Source organism: Cynocephalus volans, chromosome 2, assembly GCF_027409185.1.
Source record: "Cynocephalus volans isolate mCynVol1 chromosome 2, mCynVol1.pri, whole genome shotgun sequence".
Lineage (NCBI taxonomy): Eukaryota > Metazoa > Chordata > Mammalia > Dermoptera > Cynocephalidae > Cynocephalus > Cynocephalus volans.
Window position 1 is genome coordinate 216,788,269 of NC_084461.1, and position 22,030 is coordinate 216,810,298.

Here is a 22,030-nt window from a genome sequence, read left to right on the forward strand (position 1 = left end):
CCACCCTGTGTGACGTCCACCACACATGCAGATTCAGCAGCTGACAAGGAACTTGACTTTTGAAGGTCACACTATACTTACCACTGGTGTCGAGAAGGGCGAGAGCAGGCCTTTCTTCTGCTGAGGGACCCGGAAGTTCTGGTACAGGAGCATTCCATACTGAAGAGAGAGGCCAGAGTCAGTCACCAGGGCCTGAGAGCCCCCAAGGCCCCAGCACGTGGCACATGTCACGGCAGGGACAGGCAATGCTGAGTACAGAACAGTGGATGGTACCCTGTTAATGGCCTCTGTGGTCTGAAGTGCACTCAATACAGAGCACTGCTCTCAGGGACGCTGCCACTGTCACCCCACAGGACATAAGAGCTGACTGGTTTTGGAATAAGCCAGGCAATGACAGACATAACAAAGACAACATGAACAACAATCAGTCTTACTGGAGTGTGGCTGTGGGCCAAGTACTGTTGTAAGTGCTTTCTTGTATCGCGGGCTGAGTATCCCTTATCCAAAACGCTGGGGACCAGAAGTGTTTCTGATCTTATATATTTTTTTTGGATTTTGGAATATTTGAAAAAATACACACTAGTGGAGCATCCCTGATCTGAAAATACAAAATCTGAAGTGCTCCAATGAGCATTTCCTTTGAGGGTCATGTTGGTGCTCAAAATGTTTTGGATTTTGGAGCATTTTGAATTTCACATTTTTGGATTAGGGATGCTCAACCCACATTTCATTTAATCCTCTCCATTTTATGAGCTGTGAACTATATGAAGGTACTTTAAAAAGTTCAGGGAAAGATTTTTATTATCTTTCAGTCCTATTCTCCAAAGAACTTTTTGAAGTACCCTCGTAATTATCCCCATTTTGCAGAGAATGGAACCAAAGCATAAAGGAATCAAGTAAGTTGCCCAAGGTCACAGGAAAGGAAGGAATCAGGGTCCTACGATTTTAATATCATCAAAACTGCTATTTCAATGTTGCTGGCACTGATTCATTATCCATTGTACAGAAGTGACACCTGGCTGGAGTTAGGGACAGTGAAAGATGACTGTGATGCAGGATTCCAGGGTCTCTGTGTTGACATGTGCTATAAAACAAGGAGCCCTGCATGTCTTCTACTTCCTGCAGATGAAGACACAGAATAACTGACCCACTTTTAGGGGAAAAGAGTGTCTAAAGGGCTGACGCTGGCAGGGACTTCACACGACGTACTACATTTAAGATCTCCATGTCAACCATGAACAGTCACAACCCCACGTTTCCTTAGTCTCTGCTGGCAAGACATCGTGGAGTCAGACTCTTCTTGGACAGTGTTTAGTCCAAATTCCCTGTCTGGTGATTTTGACAACCCCCCGGCAGGGGCGCAGTCTTGGGTGGACCATGGCATTGCCCGTGACACCAGCAGGCAAGAGGAAGATACAGTAACAGAAGAAGAAAGGTCACAGTCAGGGCGCAAGTTTAGGCTGGCCCCACTTTCACTCAATTCCCTTTTTCTAAGCATCTGCTATGTTCTGAGCACTAAGAAGCCCTGTCCTCAATGAGGATTTGGAGCAGACAAGATGCTGCCCAGACTCATGACAGGTGCAGGGCAAGGCCAGGCAGGCCAGGCTCACGGGTCCTTGCCTGGGCCTGCTCCCTGCAACCACAGGCCACACCCCACCATGGCATCTGTCTGCCTGTCGAGGAGGCCAAGCGTGACCATGGACATGAGTTGATGCCCACATCCAAGTAGGACCTTGGGAAAGTAAGAGGGACAAGAAACAGAGGGATGTGAGGTTTCCCCATGGCTTCTAGAAGCACAAGTCCCTCGAACAAAGCCTACCCTGTTCCCTTCCAAAGGCAACATGGGGGAGCTGGGCCGGGGAGCAGAACCTCCTCTTCTAATCCCGCATTCCCCCTCTTTAATCAAGACAACTGGAGACAGGGCAGGGAGGGAGGAGGCATATCAGAATGTCGTAAGGAATGCCACAGTTGTTGACATCGCATGCCTTTCTCGAAGCCTCCTCACTATCAGCAGCAGACCCAGAGCAAAACTAGTTAGGGCAGAAGTGTGTAACTTGGCTCCCACTTCACTTGAGACTGGCCCAGCAGCCTGGCACTGCCACACCCCTGCCAGGTCCAGGCCCTGAGCCTTCCATAAGAGTGGCATCAAGATATACCCTCGTGTCCTTGGAATCTGTGGATCACCAGAGGCAAAGTGCTCCCTGCAAAGTGGCCAGGACAACAAGAGTACACTTGGAACTAGATCTGCCACTTCCAGGTGGCTCTCAGGGAAGGCAGCAAAGCTGGTGCAGGAAAGGGGTTCTGGAGCCAGAACGCAGGTGCTCTGATCCCACAGCCCAGCTGCCATGCCAGGGGCCTTGGTTTTGTCATCTGCACAATGAGGATCAGGAAAATGTATGTGTCACTGGGCAGCTATGAGGAGTAAATGAGGTAATGGGTGTAAAGAGAGTAAGAGAGCCTGGCCCACGTAAACGCTCAGGACGTTCACTATGTTACTTAACATATGACGTAACATACTCCTGTCAGCACTGATGGTAAGTCGGTTAGAATCATCACACAGCTCCGCCCACTGCCTCTCCATAAAGGAGTGACATCTGCTCTTTCTCACTCATGAAGCAACGGCTAGGAACAGTTAGCAACGGTTAGCAAACTGGGTTTATACGTGTTACCCAAAGTAATATTACGTACAGCTGCACAGACAGTACCACCACTTTCCCTTCTCACTTCCTTTCCTTGCCTCTTCCTAAAGAGATTATTTATTCACAGATTTAAAAAAAATCAAACTTGCCCATAAACTTTAAAAGTTTCTCTCTCGCCCTGTCCCTACTTGGATGGCTACATCTCATCCACCCGTAACCTCTCTCTTTCTTCGTGCAGTCTCATACAACGCCCACGTACACACCAGCAAAAATGAACACTGTAGGGAAAATGAAATAAATGGTCAAGATCTCTCAGAGGTTCGGAATCTTGCTGAGCCTAGCTTGTTTGATGTTAACTGTGCATGTGTGCCCAGGTGTTCTTTGGCTGTCTGACTCGCACCCAGGTGTTCATGGGTTATTGGACTTAAGCGTAAAGGATGAAAGGCTCTGAGCCACAGTGCCCACCACCCCACCCCACCCCCAGGGGGCCACTACTGCTTCTGGAAGCTATACTGCAAGCTGTTGCTGTCAGGGCCCCCAAGATGTCCCAGGAAGCCACTGCTGCTGCTGCTGGATCTGCTGGATGCTGCTGCTACTGCTGCTGAGGAAGCTGAGGGCTAAGCTCACATCAGAATGAAGTATGTCAACCTTGCCAGCAGCTCCCAGGGTCTTTTTCAAATTGCCTAGCTCGCAACCTGCATGTGAGGGGTCTGTGACCCAGCCTGGCATGTGAGGATTCTGGTGACCCAGTCTGTACAATGGGTTTGAAGGGTCTCTGAGCCCTAGCCCGACAAACATATATTTCAGTTCCCCCCCCCCACGCCCCCAAATGGAGCATACTCCATGTATACTTTATGGCTCTTTGCTTTTTAATTATTGTTAATTTTTCCATAACAAAACACAAAGAGCACCCTCAGTCTTTTTATAGCTGCAAAGTATTCCTCTCAATGGATACTTGTAACCTTTCTATGCAGTTCTCCAGGGGTGACAATTCAGACTTAAACGGGCTTATAAAGAAGTAGTCTAGGAGCTATAATATCTAAGACCAATGTTTTTCCTTCCACTATAAATTAGTAAAATTTTGATTTTAATTCTCTTCTGTTTTATCAGTGGAAAAAATAAAACAAAATAAGGATCTGGAAGAGAGATACAGGACGTGTATCCACTGAGCTTAAGTCCTGTGGCACCTCAAGGAGATTTTGAGTTAAGCCTCCATCTGCTCGTTCATCTCAATTGACGTCACTTGAGTCTCTGGACGAGCTGAAAGGCCCCTGCAGTTCAATGAAGGTTGGGAGTTTTTTACAAAGAAATCCCTAGACCATTGTACTCGTTGACCTCAGCTGACCAAACAAACATCTCCTGCAGAGACCCCCGGATGTTAGCCAAGTTCATTTTGGTCAACAAACTTGCAACTCATGTGGACTTTACAGACGTAATTCCCGACAGGTGGGGTATCGTACGTGTGTGGGAATCAAAAGTGAGATGTGCCCTAACTCTATGCTTTTAGCTTCACCAACACGATCACAGTAAAGAGTCCTATGAAATCACTTTGGCAATTACAACAAAACTGCTATCAAGGGCATTATCCCATATGAAGTTCCGTGTAATAAACTTCTTTTAGATCTTACAGTCAGGAGACACCACCTCCTCCAGGGAGCTCCGGCAAGCCGCACAATTCACCAGGTGTCCCTCATGGCCCTGGCTTTTCAGCTGAGAGTCTGGTCAGTCATGAAAATAATTACAACTCCTCACGTGCTATTTCTTCCTTCTCCCTGGTCCTGACCTTTCTAATCCCATTCCTCTAACCCAGTGGTTCTCAGCCAGGAGCAATTCCCCACCACCACCCCCCCGTCCCCCAGCAGACATTTCTCAACATCTAGAAACATTTTTCCTTGTCTCATCTGGTTGAGGGGTGCTACTGGCATCTAGTGGGCAGAGACCAGAGATACTGTCAAATTTGCTACAACATACAGGATTGCCCCCTTCACCCCCAGATAAAAAATCATTTTGCCCAAAGTGTCAATAGTGCTGAGGTCAGAAAACACGGCTCTAACCTTTTCAATACGAAGCCCTCTGAGAAGCTCCTGAGAACACGTTTGGAAAGATGTGTTACTACTCTTGATAGTAAAATACTGTGACAGAACAGTGGAAAAGTGATGGGCACTTTCATGCCGGAATAGGCCCCCCGTGCAGGGCCAACTGTGCAAGCCGAGAGCCCTGCACATGCAGAGTGCAAGGCAGCGCGTACCTTGAGGAGCCTGAAGGCCGTCATCCAGCAGCTGCGGCCCTGCTCATCTTCCGCACAGAGCAGCCGCAGCTCCTTCACTTCGGTCTTCACTTTGTTTGGCTGAAGGGGTAATGAAAAAACCGATGAGTCAGCGCAGTGAGTGGAAACACGGCTCCTCTCACAGTGGTCTGCACTGTGCACATGCCAGACCACCTACCACCTTCAGGGAGCACGGCAGGTGCACACACGCCTGTGTCGTGTGTTCACCTCCCACCTCCTCGACAAGCCTCTACCAATCACCCACCACGGACTAGCCCTGGGGTAGCTGAAGAAGCAGCCATCCTGACTGGAATTTTGGGGGAGACAAACTATCAGGAAAACAACCTATCACAAGGCAACATGGTGGGCCTGACAGAACCCAGCAGAAGAGGCGTCTGACTCTGTTGGGGGGAAGCTGGATACTATGGGAGGAGAACCTGCCACCTGAATTGCAGAAGGAAAGATCTTCAAGCACCTCCTGGGGAGACTGAGGAGGTGGCTGGATGAGGGGCTCCTGCAAGGGTCAGCAGCAAGGGGGAAGCTCTCGAGTGCCCCCAAAGGGGAGAGGTGCTGGCTGCCTGGATCCCCTCCAGCCTCTCCTGAGGCCGCCCCAGCCTGCAGCTGGTTTGAAGTAGATTCTTATTACTTGCAACCAAAACAGCCTTCGATGAGTAGGTATAGGATAGTTTAAGACAGAATTTTCTCCCTGCTGCTGCACATTCGTGTCCACTCAGTATGGGGCTTGGGCTGTGGCTAAGAAGGCAGGCCCTGGGGGGACTCTGAGCACACCTACGTATTGGCCTCCTGATGCAGGCAACGTGGCCAATTCTGTTCCCAGCCCACAAGTATCTATGAATGTTAAGTAAGATAACGGAGGTAAAACCTTCATCTCTTGCACAGTAAGCATTCAGTAAATACCATTTATCATTATTACCAACACCACACCACTTCACCAGGGGAAGAAGACTGGGCCCTGCCCATAGATGTGTGCAGGTGTGTGTATGTGTGTGCATTTGTGTGTACACGTGTGTGTATACGTGCATAAGTATGTGTTTGTGTCTGTGTGTGCATACATGTACATGTGTGTGCAAGTGTGTATGTGTGCATTTGTGTGTACGTGTACACATGCATGTATGTGTGCACATGTGTATGTGTAGGGGTGTATGCATTTGTGTGTATGTGTACACGTGCATGTATGTGCTTGTGCACACGCGTATGTGTGTGCTTGTGTAGTGGTGTGTGCATGTGTGCGCCCTCACACACATCCATGTAGAGGGTCGGCAGTGCTGTGGTCACTCTTATCCAACAGTCCCCATGATCAAAAGCCCACGCAGCAGGTGTCAGCTCACTCAGTACCCTGGAGGCCACCCTGATGACAGACTAGATGTCTGCTTCCTTAACCTGCCTCCTCCTCCCACTACTATTACTGGGCCATGGCCACAGTCAGCCCCTAAGACCAAAAGCTGCCCAGCCCAAAGCCACTGAGACCACCGACTGGTATTGTCCATCATGTGTCTGCTTTTCCTAGAGCTTCTGAGCTACTCCAGGACCAACATATCGTAAGCACACAATAAATGTTTTTACATGAGAAAGTCCAGTGTGAAACTGTATTTCTACTAAAAACAAAAGCAGCAGTAACCCACTACTGGGCAAAAGAGAAACTGACTGTTTCATTCCCAAGTTTCCAGCAGGATGCTAAAAGTGAGCTCTGAGTGTGTGGACAGACTAGCAGTTGAGTACCTTTATGCAGAGCCCGTGCTCTGTGGGGGCACCATACTGCTTTTTGCCAGCAATCAGGGAGAAGATGTTGCTGTCCTCCAGGTCAGCTAGCAGCTGCAAGTGTCTGGGTTCCTGTGAAAACGTTGACCAGGTTTAAGCGTGGAGGGTTCATCTCAAGCACAGCAGAAAGCAAATGCTTTCACATCTGTGCACACACGGGGTACTTTCCCCGCCAACAGTGTAGCAGCTATCATTGCTGTGACATCAGTGCTAAACTAAAACCAAATTCACCAGCTTCACCCAAAAACATCACTTCTGAAATTCTCAGACATAGGACCGTTGGAATGTATTTGATTCTTCTGCCAAATCGAAGCCCCGTGAGCAGAGTCAAGGTAAAAACCAGGAGAAAATCTGCAGCCCAGAGATCAAAGTGAGGAGCACACCTTCCATGCAGGACCCGCGTCACCTTTGCTGAGTGTGTTCAGAGTCCAGCTGAGCCTTCACCCTCCACTGGTGGCTTGTCCCACCCTTCTCCTCAACCCTCCACCCATGCTCCATCCTGCTCTAGGCTACAAACTGTCCCTGGCTTCAGTGTGTACGAGGATCGGGAGTGAGCCGCTGGTCAGAGCTGAAACGTCAGGAAGTCACCCTTCCCTGCGCTGCATCCGCTCAAAGCCCTTCTCTGGAGAAGATGCTCCTGCTCCCCGGCTCACAGGTCCGGCGGCTGCTGACTTTGCAGACCCGGGCTCAGCTGGCCTGATGCTCGGCACCCTCGCCTGGGGTCCCGCCAGCTCCCCCCTCCTTTCCTCAGGCAAGAACAGAAGAGACTGCAGCTGCTAGAAGGCAAATGCTCAGCCAAGGATGGTCAGACACGGCTCCTACTGCAGGGTACACATGGGACAGTCATAAGAAAAGAGTAGGTCAGAGTGCAAAGACCAAAGGAGACCCAGGTTGAGTCGACAACGCCATCAGCTCTCTCTGGAACCAGCGGTTGCTTTCTACCTCTCACCCCTTCTTCCCACTGGGGACACATATAAAACTGCAATTTTCTCCATAAAATATCTACGACAACGTGTGTGAGGCTGGCACTAGGGTGGCAATAATCCATTAAACATTCTTACGGCTAGCTTGGGCCCCAAATTCCAAATTATGAAAACTAAGTCGGTGTCTGAAGAGCCTGGGGCAGCCAGGGTTTCCCAGGTCTGCATCATCACCTGGTTTCTGAAGTAGACCAGAAGACCAGGAACTCCAAGTTTAGCTGCTGCACAATTAGCTTATTAATAAGTTATCATGAGCTTGGAGGAGACTAAGGTGTCATTCATTCATTCATTCATTCATTCGTTTGTTTGTTTGCTGGCTGGTACAGGGATCTGAACCCTCTACCCTGGTGTTATAACACCATGCTCTAACCATCAACAGAGCTAACTGGCCAGCCTGTAAGGTGCACTTTAAAGTAAAGCCCAAGTTCACGGTGAACACCCCCAGCTGGAGTGATGGGGGCACAATCAGTGCCAGGGGTGGTGGGGTTTAAAACCCACCTTTGAAGTTCCCTTTGTGGAGCAATAAAGGCCTGATCTCCGCAAACACACGTACAGCTTTTTCCACGATTTCCTTCCCAGCTCTTTCACATGCAAAAATCCTTGAATTTCAGGACAGCTACTGGAGTTTAGAAAACTCTGTTGAAGAGCAAATTTTAAAAATCAGATAATGCTAACATAAATTAATTAAAGCATATATGTTATTAGCATAGCTGATATGTTCTGAATTATTAAGACTCTTTCTGGTCAGAGTTTTCTCCTTTCGAAAGTCTTCAAATCCCATCTAAATTGGTGTTGCATAGAACATAACTTGTATTTAAACACACGCAAGCAAATGGACCTTTCTAACACTGGTGAAAACACACGTGGGATGGGAAGCTGGACAGAGCCCTGGTGTTCTTGGGCCCAGTCCTTCCAGAGTCTCAAGAGATAGTGGCACCCCCTCATAAAGCACACGAATCATCTCAAAGTCAAGGCAAGTAAAAGCAATCTGCCATTCACTGTCATGGTGCATGGAGGATGATGACTGAGTGTCGGCAACGGGCGACTCTTACTGGAACAGATTGATAAGGCATATGCAGAGACCACCAGCACAGAGCTGCGAAGCTCTCATCTTTCAGGTGGTGGAGACAAACCTGGTGAGCGTCGAAGCAGAGAAACAAGGGCTTATGGGCAGAATTCTGAAGAAACTAAATATTAGTAGTTTCTCTTATATTTGATACCACCTGGATACTGTTGATTGCCTAAGGCAATGTTTTGTTCTTTCACTCAACACGTTGTACAGGGACACATTTTTAGGGGCCGCAGTAATATTCCCTCTCCCGCTCCTATCTCCCTGGAGGAGTGGTCATTGGCATTAAGCACTGAGGTCTCCGAGGGCTCCCTCCTCTTGCAGGGGAGGTGGGGCAAGACCGGATTTTATTGGAACAGACTTTAGAAAGCAGAAGGACAATTAAACAGTTTTTTCCTTTTTTTGACGTACAGTAAGTTACTTTTAAAAGGACTCTGCAGCAACCCAGTCATTTTTCACTGAGAAGTAGACTCAGTATTTCTGCAGAGATTTCTAAGCAGCTGGGCAGTGGCCTGTCTGAGACCCATCCCCAGAGATGAGACCTCAACTTCCCATTCTGTCCCTCCCGCCTTTGCTCAGTGATGGCATCACTCCGATTGCTGCTAAGACAGAACAAATTTGTCCTGTTTGTAAGGGCTTGTTTCACTTTGAAGGAGCCTGGCTCCCCACAGATTTCCCAAGTAAACATTTATATCTGGTTACTCTAAACCCCATTAGGAGCCAAGGCTACGATGTAATCAAGGATGTGACCTCTTCCAGTTTTTACAATACCGCCATTACAGTTCCAACAGGACTTCTCTCCAGAAGCTCTGTTTCAGCAGAAGCCTGTTTTTGCCCAGTACCTGCAGAAGTTGGGTCTGACTGCCGTTTGGCTGCTGGCACCAAGTAACCATCTGTTCTGGGAAGAAATTCTAAGGAAATGGGGAGAAACAAATATGTTAAAGGTTAGCTTCAGAGTGGGGAAAAGCACACTCACAGGTATGTTCGTTTTAAAACTGTTCCTGCAGGTACCATTCAATACACCTGCATTTACAGTGATGGTCCTTTTCCTTCCCTTATCACAGAGCAAACACCCACTTCTAAAGGTTGTATTTGGTTTCCTGAAATGCTGGATCCAAGTTTGGAATATCTGGTATGTTTCACATGGAATTCCTGTCTCCTGGTGTGCACCAGGGCAAAGGGGGATGCCAGCATTACAATTCAGTGACCAAGTGCATGGCATGAGATAAAGAATCTCTGAAACTAAAAGGTGAGCACAGTCTTGTGAAAAAGTCTTTTCTGCTCCATTACCCAGAAACAGCTATCAAATTTCTTACTTTTGAATAAAAAGGTAGCTAAACTCTCAAAGCTAGAAGTGGACCCAGGTCTTCATAAGTGGATGCCACTCTGCCCATGCCAGGATGGGAGCAAGTGCTGTGAAAGTTACGAGGTCCCCTTATCCTGGTATTTCACAAGAAACACCTCCCCCAAACAGAAAAGGACAGGAGAATCAAGGAGACTGGCTCAACACGTCAATCAACCGTGCTGATTACTCTGCTCATTCTTCCACATGTAATATTTACTATTTGCAGAGAATAATGAGGAGTTCTGCTGAATATTTGATTAATTTATTGCAGTTTAACAAGGAACTTTCAAAATAAGTGAAAAATCCCAGTCTCTCCTCTTCCTCTTGACTTGGAGACTTATCCACTCTCCACTGTTGCTATTTGAAAAAGGAGACTGCTGCTTTTGCCAGTCACAAAGCACTTAGTTAAGCAGCAGAGGTTGCGTTTTAAGCAAGGACGGCTTAGTTCAATAGCAAATCTCAGATTCTCAAACCTATATGCTACACCATAAATCTCAGTTATTTTGTAATCTGATACTTTTATTAAACCCAAGTATAAATCTCAAGATCTCAAGAGCCCCAAACCCCAAAGCTGAAGAGATAAGACTCACCATCGGATTTTTAAAAAACTCATACTTCGCGTAATTCTTCCTGAATAAAAATTTACTTTCACTTGCCATGTTACTTTCCACTTGGACCACCAGCTCATGGTCTTCCAAGCACCTTTCTGAAGGGGCAAAGAATCACATGTGAGATGAAACAGGCAGAGACACTTCAAGGCAGTTTTACAAGGAATGACCAAATCCAGCTGACTTTCTATCTTTAAACATTGTAACGAGGATGACATCAGAAACTAAACTAATTTCAATCTCTCTTTCATACATTACCAAATACATAAGAGGTCTTAAAATGCACAGTATGAGGAATTCAGGTCAATACTTACTTTTATATACTTCTTTTAAATTTGGCATCAACAAACTGTTGAGGGGAGTGTCAACAAAGACTCCCAGCAGATGATTCTGCCCTTAAGACATTTCAACTCTTGCAAAGAACATACAATAACAACCAGGACAATATTCAAAGGCAAAGCAAAGCGAGAAGGACTCTGAGCAAGCAGCGCTCGTAAGAGGTGGGATGGGTGTGAGGAGGAGAAGGTGGCAGAGGCAGAAGGTGACGGAAGCTTCTTGGCTATAGGAAACTGCATGGGGAATATATCCTGGGAAGGAGCCTGTGATGCAGCAGACGGTCTGTGCAAACATACTCATCTTTCCCGCTGAAGCCACATCACGGAATAGTTCTCATCCACTGGATTATATGTGAAGGCAGGAAGGATGGACACACACGTACTCACACACACACACTCACGCACACACACTTCAGAGCATCTTAGTGGCAGTGGCATTATCACTCTGGAAAAGCTATTTCCCTCACTGCTTGAAACACTCTGGTTCCACGTGGAGCATGAAAAACTCAGCACACTCCAAAACAACGTATGTCTGGAGAAGCTGTGCTGCTTGGGTGGTGGTGAAACCCCTCCCATGTATCGCCTCAAAAGCTGCAATGACAGGGTCGGGGAAGGGCGATGGTCATAGGGAACTAACCATATTAAATCATGGAATAAACAATATGAGCAGGTCTACTGGAGGGTCAAAGTGGGAACTGAGGCCAAAAGGGTATAGACAAAGATGCTACGAATTGACCCCGGGCAGCTGTCATCAAAGCCCCTGTATCCTTTAATGCAGCCAGAACTGAATCTCTAGACGGAAGGAACGAAGTTTAGGGCTAAAGCATTTGTAAGCCAAAGTGAGTTTCTGTCTATAAAGGACAACTGTTGCCATGGGTGTGTGTCTCGGGTGGGCCACACTGGCACACAGACGCAAATTCCGGAGCTGATTTGAGCTGTGTGACCTAAGGGGGCATGTGGCCAAACACACAGGCTCCTGTCCCTGCGGATACCCCACTTGTCTCCTGGCCCCTTTCTTGGAAATACCATGGGAAAGCTGCACACGACGGTGTAAACACATGGCAGTCAGACTCCAGGTGGATGGGCGAGGGCTTGGTGTCCTGGCAAAGGGGGACTGGGGGACTAATGTACCTGGTGGACTGCCAAACCAGCCTGCATATCCTGAGAGGTGTGTGCTTCCCTGACTCCAGTCACTCTGGTGACCCAGGGGGCCGGGGATCTTAGAGGTGGGTCCCAACACAATCAAAACCTGCTGCACCCGTTCCCGTTCCTCACTTGAAGCAAGGCTCCAGGAGAGTGTACAAGGTGGCCAGTGAGTCCCTTTCCCAGAGACCCCAGTGCTGTGTGGCTCAGGCCGTGGCCACATGCCCCTGGCCACAAATTTGCCCCTGGCCACAAATTTGCCCCTGGACACCACTGTTCACAGCTGTCAGTTGCCTGGACAGTGGGAGTTCAAAGCTCTTTCCTCCTGTTTTAATTTTCTCCATGATGCTAAAGACACATTTTCAAGTGCCCTGGGTGATTCTACGAAACAATTGTGTCACTATCTATAATCGTCCTATTACTACAGTGGCCCTATGGAAAACTGGACAACTACTTCTCATCATGGTTTTGTACAAATGGGAGAGGCAAAAATTTTTCCAAGGACATTTGTATTTTTCAAACTTCTGAAACTAAGTCCAGCCACTACCTTATTCCACAAGAAAAATACCTATAAACAATGGAAAACTCAAGAAAGAAAATCTTACTCTTTGCCTTAAAATAGGCGGCTAACGTGTGACTTCTTTGCAGAAACCGGAACTGCCCAGCTGGGCAGTGCAGGAGTCACGGCAGAACCAGCCCCAGTGCCGTGAGCTGTGCTGTCTTTGCGTGACACCTCATGGGTGCCCCAGGCTTGCATGCCAACCAGCCTTTGGCCACACCCGGCTGGTCCTCAGCACAGTCCACCCATGGAGAAGAGAGCTGTCGACAACTTGGGGCTTTCCCAGGCTGAGAGATCATGAAAGCATGTCTACAGAAAACCACCCTGACGTCTGGGTAAGCCCTGGGAGAGGCCTTCTTTCTATTTATATATTCTAGTGGGGAAAGGACATCATTTGGTGTTTCTCAGATGTAACGGGTAGGGAGACAGAGATAGAAAATCAGCCTGCAGTGGGCATCCTCTGAGCACCAAGGGTCAGCAAGAGTGGCTGTCTCCCCCTCCACGCCTTCCTGCACGTCCAGGTGTCAGTGGGGATAGGTATAGCAGTCACAGGACCCCAAAGAGTCACTGTCACAGCATTTCTCACCTGACTAGGACCAAACACAAATCTGTCAACAGCCGTTGCTTCTCCTGAGGGGTTTCAACATAATTCACAGGACAAGAGAATTCCTCACATCCTTGAAATTCATAGGTTCTGGCTGAAACCCTTTTCTCTTTACTGTGCTCTGGGCTTAGCTTCCAGTCTCTCCTGGAAGATCTGACCTTTAGTCCTTTGCCTGATGTCTGCGGTCACTCAGGGACAGGGTGTGATAGCCCCAGGTGACACCAGGCACACTATCAGGGATAGAGTTTACCTGCAATCCCATTTTCAAGTTCAGGGGGGCATGAAGATGCCACCTTGACTGTTTTTTTTTTTTTTTTTTTAAACTCCTTTCAAAGATAATTTGTTTGCTTGACATATGTGCAGGCTGACTATTTCCTACCACTATTTCCTCTACTTGTGAAGCTGTTCTAGCTAACATGGACCATCCAGAGATTGCAGCTCATGTGCTCAGGGCAGGCAGGATGGGGACACCTTACCAAAGATCTGCCCCAGGCTGGCACCCCTGCTAGACACTTAAAGGCTGTTGAGTGGCCTTGGTCATGGAGCTCTACTCCCAGACACTGAGGCTGGAACTGTGGGAAGGGCTAACACAGAAAGAGACCACTTAAAGGGAGTGGCAGAGTGGTGCGGTGGCCTTGGGAGTTACAAAACACAGAGCATGCTCCCCTAAGATCACCTATCAATGAGGGCTGTGCTGGCGAAGGAGAGGGCTTTACACAACTCTTCAAGGTGACTCGTCCCTCAGGAGCCATCACTGAGGACTAGGCAGCACCTCTGACCTGGCTCTGGTCACAGGTCTTCCTCTGCAGTGCAGAGGGCAGGACACACTCCCACCAGCCAGGGGTGCTGCCTGGTCGAGTGATGGCAGGGCTGCTCCGGCTGTTGCCCACAGTGGGGACCAGCGTCCCTGGGGGGTACCCTGGAGGCTGCAGACCCCATGCACATGTGCGTTATTCTCCCAGTGGAAAAAGACCCATCTCCTAGGGCTATCTAGGGAACTACCCCCACCTTTTCTAAAGCCATCACTTCTTTCTGGGTGTGGAAAAGGTTTAATAACTTTAAGGATCTGATATTTTAACTGCTAAGATCAGTACTGCAATTGTGCTCTGAGGTGATACATAGACTAAAAATCTGTCAGCTGGGTACCTTATGCCCTTAATTATTGGGGGTTTGGTTAAAAACCTGCCTTTGGTATCTGCCTTATGGATTTGCAAGCACTGCCTACTGGCCGCGTGTGTGTCCATGTCACTATAGCAATGCCTGGGGACGTGGGAAGGGTGGTGCTGCCCTGAGAACAGGTGATTTCGTGTGCACCAGAGGACTCAGGAACACACCCCAGAGCACCACCCGCTGCAAAGAAGAATCCCTCAGAGCTGTGGCTCTGCATGCCATTCCCAGGGGTTTAACAGTGAGACACCCTCAGGGCTCTCTAAAAGGTACTCCAAGCGCCTACACTTCACTGCTAGTGGGCTCTGACAATGGAATACTGCAGGATCATGGAAGACATAGGATTGTCACCTAAAATTTAACTAATTAAAAAAAAAATTAAATGTGTTTGTGGCTTGGACCATAAACAAAAAGAACACACACAGAAGCCACAGGGACGGGGATGCAGAAGCTCTGGGTGGGCAGTGGAGTATATCCCAGGTGCTGACCCTGCAGGAGGTGTGCTTAGGTGGCTCTGAAAACAAGCCAAATCCTACACAAAACCCAGCCAGCGGGTTCACCTATTGCTAAGGAGGAAAGACTGGTGGTGGGAGAGAAAACTGAGGAAGTATGTTCTAGGGGATTTCATGTGTCTCTAAATCCCGGCTGTGTGAGGTTTATTCATTTTGTTTTGTCAAAGAGGACCCAAAATTTGATCCCAATGTTCCTTTGTTTTTAAATCATTTCACTGGCTCCCCTCTTTTTCTCCCTCCCCCTTTTTTTCTTGATTTAAAAATAATTATCCCCCAATTAAGTGTTAAGTGCATCAGTGCACAAGAAAGAACAAGATCAAGGTGTGTAAATATCACATCGCTAAGATACTGTGTGCGCATGGACATTTCTTTTTCTGCTCCTTCAGAGTAAGCTGTTTTTCATTCGGTTGATTATTTCCGAAGTTTTAACATATTAATTTATTTATCCAGTGCACGGTGTTCTAGAAATCAAGGGATATCACAAGAAATATATGAATCAACATTTCTGAAACATTCCCTGTTTGTTAAAATTTTTCTTTGTATCTGCACCCATTTTCTATGTGCTGTGTGTTCAATTATATTCATGTATTAAATATCTGCAGAAATAGCCTCCACAGCTCCTCTCAAGAAAAAAGAATGTTCAGACTTTTGACTGGGCTTTCAACAACATTCACTGTATTTGGGTCCAACTACACAGACTCAGTTTTAAAGTTTTTTTATATATATTATATATACGTTTTTCCATTTATGTACATAATACACACATATGCACATACTCTGTAGGTTTCCCACTATTACTTAATTTCCAAGTTATATGTGTGTCAGCAGACGCTTTTGACAGCTTTATCACACCAACGTAGGATCCACTTATGGATGTTCCAACCGGAGCTTGACAGGATAGTCTCATGGGAACGGCTGTCAGACCACAGTCACAACTGTGGAACCAGTGAATGAACCTGGCAGGGGAAGGCTCTATTATCACACAAATATGCTGGTGATCAGTAGAGGTGGAAGATAAATCAGCAATTCTATCTGCTTACGTTAAGACGCACACCATCTAACAGTACCGGGGGAGCTAGAAAACAGGGACTTAAAGTAATGTCAACTCCAATTCACATTGCATTACTTAGGCTTCAACTGGATGATATGAGTGGGAAGAATGCTACTCAGTTAAATGATTATTTCAGACCTAGAGGTGTGAAGCCAATTCATTCGTCTTTCAAAAAGGTTCATGAGAAGAATTTAGAACTATGGAAAATTTGCAGTTTGTGTTTTCTTTCCTTCTCTCCTAGCTGTTGATTTTTTTAAAAAATCTGGTTTTAAATACTTGCCTATGATTTTGTAAGCACCATTCTTTGATTGATAAGAATTTAAAGAAAAGTCTGAAAAGCTTCTATACCTGAAATAGATCACCTGAGCAAACAAAACAAGCAAAACCCCTCAATACATTCTGCAGGGAGTACATATCCCATGACATAAGATATCCTCTTGCTCTCTGGGCACATATGCATGCGTGCACACACACACAGGCACACACTGTCAAGGCATTACTAACCAGCTTGGAGAGAAGCTGCACACATGCACAGCCACACACTGTCAAGGCATTACTAACCAGCTTGGAGAGAGGCTGCCATGTGAGACAGACTAAGAAGAAGATGCTTTATAATGCACTCTGACTCCCAGGGGCCTCCCTGTGCTTGGCTGCAACCTGTAACCACGACTCCCTTCTTCCTACCAGCAGGATGAGCTGCTCTCTGGGGAGTGGCAGCCGCAAGCCTGCAAGTGACCTGCTCCCCCTGGGCACCAGGAGGCTGCCTCCCACCATCCCCGGCCGACAGGTGTGCAGCAAGCCCAGGTGGTTCTGACAGCAGGGAGGGACACTGAATCACAGGGAACCATCTCGCTGTGTCTGAGCCCTTGGGGAGTTATTGCTTTAGCCAACCAAGACAAGATTCTCAAAGCACCAGAGGGGAGAGGGCTGGGAGGAAGGAAAGCAAAATTTCAGGAGAAAGAAAGGAGGCAAAAGAGTGGAGGGCGATACAGAGAGTGCCTGCCGATCTGGCAGGGGATGTGGCTGTCACACATTTGGCAGCAGCAGCAGTCTACATGTGAATGCACGCTGAGCATCCCCAGGTGCTGTCCCCGCCTCGGACCGCTCCTACCTAATCCGAGGTGCGGGTGGTGCTCCACTAGTGTCCAGCTGTTGTCATCCACACAGTGACTCTTGTAAACCAGCAACTGGCACAGGTCCCTGGCTGTCATGTCTGTTAGAATCTCCACCACTTTGCTCGTCCCATCTTCACTAAAGACTTTAACATCCTGCAACACAGAAAGGGAACATGTACAGATAAACAACTTTGGGTCCCCAAGAAATAAAAACTGAAACAAAACAGTAAAAGGTAAAAACTGTAGAGCTCTAACACATGTATGGCTGTGTCTCTAGGTGAATGGACACCGCCGGCCATAGGCACACAGGACGAGGGGCAAGCACTCTCTCTTCCCTCCCTGCCATTCCCACCTCCGATGGGATGCAGCAGGAAGGACTAGGACACGACATTCTTAAAGTGCCCAGGATACCTCATGGGAACATACAGCACACGGTCACACCACTAATGACCTGTCTTAGGAAGAGATAGGATTCATTTAAAATACTGCTAGTGGCCTCGGCGCTGGACATTATAATTGAACCAACTGCAAAAAGAAGCAAAGCGATAGAACAACCCAGAGGTCCTCCTCGTCCCATCATAACTTCTGATGCTCCACAGGCCCTCCCTTCCCCCCACCTCACATCCGCAAAGGCTCAGGATGAAGTGCAGATAAAGTAATAGGAATATGCTAAAATGTAAAATAACAGAAAGAAGGGCGTAGTAAGTGGTCATGGTCACAAAATCCATCCCCCCTACAAAATTACAAGCAAGCTTCATTTTCCTGGTATGTTCACATCCATTAAAACTGAACAGCTCTCAGGCAAAGGGACGGTCCAGGGTATTATAAATATACTCTGCCCCAACTACAACAGTGACAGGATGTGACCTTTAGAGCAACATGAGATGCTTTTAAAAGCCTTACCTTAACAGCCCAGAAAAAGCAGTCATAGGAAGAGGATGGTATTTTAAATCACAATCCCCTCTTGCGAGGGAATTTGTTCCTGGTCTCTCCCCACCACCCTGGCAGGCCTGGCCCTCCGCCCAGGTGGGGATGCCACCCCAGCTGGCTGTGCGGGGCCGCATGCACCCCAGTGGGCAGGCTGTCTCTGGGCAGCAGGGCTCCCAGATGCCCCACACCTGGTCTCCCAGGTAATGAAGAGAGCCACGCCAGGCAAGCCAATCGCAGACCTTCCGGCGCTGATGTGATCACCATGGGCTCCTCTCCCATGTCCATGCATGGAGACCTGGGGCTGTGCCAAGGATAGAGACAAGGGCCACAACACAATGCTGAAACCCATTGGTGGTAAAGATCGTGCTCAATGTTTTCCCACGGCAGTGAAGTCATGCGCAAGCTGCTCAGATGCAGAAGCACGTGCATTCTCTGAGCCTAGACCCATCTGCCGAATCTCCCAATAATCTGTCTTCACAATGAAGGCCTTGGTGACAACTTTGGAGCAGGGTCTCCCTCTGGGCCGTGGGAGTCGGCCTATCCTGATGAACCCCCTCTCATCCTCTCTGCCTCCCTGGAAGTTCTGCACGAGTTTTGATCCACGCACTTACTTACTTTGTGTGAACTTTGATTTTGCGGAGGGCAAGGGCTGGACGGCAGGACCTCCTGCGTCAGGGGTGTGGGGCAGGCGGGAACTGTGATTGCACCATTCTATTAGGATGGTCCCCAACCTCCCCACCGCTGCCAGCCAACTGTCACGCCGTGCCAGAAAGGAGTTAAAGTCACTCAAGCCTTAAGTTCCCAGGTCAAAGGGCTTCAGCCACAGCAGCAGCAGCAGGCTAAGCTCTGAGGGGAGGTAGGACTGGGCTCTCGGGGGGAGGGGGGGTAACCACCCCCTGCCTGCCACCTCTCAGCCACTTCCCCAACTCAGAGAAATTCTAGGGCTGGGTCAGGACCCAGGGACTGGCTTTCAATTCACATTCATTTTTAAAGAAATCCACCCATCCCTTTTCTGGAGTCTTTGTTTTACTCTATCAAAGTATAACATCCACATAACAAGCTAAATATTCAAATATAGTGGACATAACTAAATGTATAAAAATAAAATTTAATTGAAACAAAGGAAATACATCTCTGGTCTCCAGGTAAGAACTTTATTAAAATACATTAGCATACAAGAAAAACAAGAGTTTGGAAGATACAAATGAATCCAAACAATGCCTTATAAATGTGCTAGTTATAAAACTGAACATGACTCCTTCACCAATGCATGTCTCCCACTACCCAAAGCAGTGACCCCAACGTCCCTTCCTTCCTCAGTTTCCAAATGACTTTATCTGCAATTACAATAAACATTATCTTCTCTAGAAAAGTTCAATTACGTTGAAGTGTGTATTTCATGTCTCCCTAAGTCTATGTACCACTTTTCCTGCCCAAATCACCCATGGTAGCAATTTTCTAATTTTCTTTTCAATCCTAACTGCATTGTTCTTCAAACTCACTCCTCACCCCTCAGTGGCTCTATGGCCATCCCCACAAAGGTCTATATGGAGTCTAAGCACTAGACGCTGAGAGGTGATTTGCCACATGTCCACCTCTACTCCTTCTAGATGCCACAGAAGGCCATGCTGGCAAGACCACGAGGGGCAGGGCAGACAAGAGACTGAGCCACCCTGCAGCCCATGACGGGGACAGCCAGAAAGGCACACACGCTCCTGTTACGGGACCTCAGTCCTGTGCTGCCCGCTCTGCCCAACACAGCGCTCTTCAGCTGCCTCCCCAAACTCACAGGGCCTGCTGACCACAAACGAAACAAGCCCCAGAGACGGACCACCAAGAAAACCATTATACACACCAGCAATCTTGATGAGAATGTATGTAAAGAACATGAATATGTACGGCACAAAGGCTAATGTTACCTGGAACTTAGGCATAGCATAATAACCCGTTCGGAGCCTTTTAAAGCTGGCAGTTCTAGAAAGGATCACTCTGCACTGTTCCAGCTATTCCTTCAGTAACCACTTAGGCAGTGCTGGGGCTCATTCTGGAAGCAAATGAGGGTTTCTATTTCAGCTGTCAGTGTAACCTCCCTGGGCCAAGGCTCCTGGGGAGTAGCCTGGGGTTTCCCTGGTTCATGGAGAGCTCAGGCACCTCGCACAGGGCAGGACGTGGAATGTCTCTTGGGCAGGTCAGGGCCTGTACCCCATAGCAACTCACAGTTCAGCAGGGAGAAGACCGATATCACATGCTGCTATTTTCCAGGGTAAACCTGTTCAGGGAATATAGTCGTCCCTCAGTATCCTCAGGGGACTAGTTCCAGGAACCACTTGGATGCCAAAATTCTTGGATGCTCAAGTCCCCGATATAAAATAGTGTAATATTTGTATATAACCTACACACATCCTCCCATAGACTTTAAATTGTCTATAGATTAATTATAATACCTAATACAGTATAACTGCTCTATAAATACTTGTTATACTGTATCATTTAAAATGTGGAACCTGCAGATGCTAAACCCATGGATATAGAGGGCCCACTGCACAGGCATCTGGGTCCTACCAGGAGGGGGTGGAGACCTGCAGTACCATCCTGGCTCAGGCACCTGCTAGCTCAGTGACCTCGGGCAGGTAATCACCTTTTTAAGACTCACTTTCCTCATCTGGACTGTGAAAGTTGATGAAATCACTTTCCATCAGACCCAGACAAAACAGAGTCAGGAAAGGCACAAAGGGATCTCGTGCTTGCTTGTCTGAGACAAGAATTGCAAGGACTTTTGTGAGACCCATCAGAAATCTCTTCATGTCCTTCATGCATGTCCTGCTTTGCACGTACACACATACTTCTGTGACAAGGTTTATCATTATACATTCTTTAGAACTACAGTAATTCAGATAAGATGCTTCCAGAAGAATCTTGTCCAGTAACAGCATCTCAACCAGTGAACTGATGACAAGCCTGGCTCTGAGCCTCTGAGACCAATGCCCTGTTTCCAAGCAGCTACGTGAACTGCTCCCTTCCTGCCAACAAAAGCGTTCTCCTCCCTGCCTCACGGCATGCCCTCGTGGCTTGCCATGGTATGCACTGCGAATTATAATCCTATTCTCTATTCCCAAATAAACCAAACATATTTGGAGATTCATTCCTTCCTTCCCTCTCTCTCTCTCTGTTAGCAGCCCCATGGGGCACTGCTCTGAGAATGAGCAGTACACACAAGGCTCCGTGCTCAGTATGTGGAGGTCACAGCATCAGGCAGGATTTATCTTGGCCTAGCGGGTAGTTCGGAGGGGGAGCTCTAGAATCAGACTGGGCACAAGATGCTTCATCAGAAACTAGCTACGGGAATTTGGCCGAGGTACTCTGCCTCCTGTGCCTCAATTCCTGCATCTGTAATGTGGGGATTCACAGTAGCACAGGTCTCCTAGAGTTGGTATGACGTGGGCTAATGAGGGGCTCTCTTGAAAAGCTCCCAGCCACCTGTGCCTGCCTTCCCTGGGATGTGCTTGGATCTGACACGGATCTGGGAACAAGGCTGGTTCTCACTGAAGGCCTGCAGACAACCAGGGAAGGGGGGCAGGGGCAGGACCCTGAGGGCTGCTTCTAACTTTAAATCTAAATCTAAATCTAGATCTGACCAAATCTAAGAAAGCAAACCTCACGACTGGTAAGATGTAGTGACAACAAGTCAGAAACAACAAGTTAGAAAAGCCAGCCCCTAAATCCTCAATTTCCTTTTCTCCACTGCAAAGGACACTAAGTAGCTAATTGCTTTTAAAGATAAAACAGTAATATTAAAGAAGGCATAATTAAGTCAACAGTGTGAAACTCTCTTTTCGGAGCTGCTGGGTGGAGAATGCTTGGCCAGGCTACCGCCCCTCTGGCTGGCTTGGCACTGCACCCTGTTATAAAAGCCCTGAAGTGGTAACAG

At 47.8% G+C, this 22,030-nt stretch overlaps 1 protein-coding gene across 1 annotated transcript in view; it reads right to left on the bottom strand.

Annotated features, from left to right (window-relative positions):
• GRB10 (growth factor receptor bound protein 10) overlaps nt 1–22,030 on the bottom strand; it is a 162,593-nt gene that overhangs the window by 15,130 nt on the left and 125,433 nt on the right. The window contains exons 6-12 of the mRNA XM_063083332.1: nt 17,169–17,325; nt 10,669–10,784; nt 9,576–9,644; nt 8,163–8,300; nt 6,646–6,756; nt 4,888–4,986; nt 82–159 (exon numbers count right to left, since the gene is read on the bottom strand). Of these exons, the coding sequence (XP_062939402.1) occupies nt 82–159; nt 4,888–4,986; nt 6,646–6,756; nt 8,163–8,300; nt 9,576–9,644; nt 10,669–10,784; nt 17,169–17,325 (768 nt within the window). The remainder of the gene's footprint in view (nt 1–81; nt 160–4,887; nt 4,987–6,645; nt 6,757–8,162; nt 8,301–9,575; nt 9,645–10,668; nt 10,785–17,168; nt 17,326–22,030) is intronic.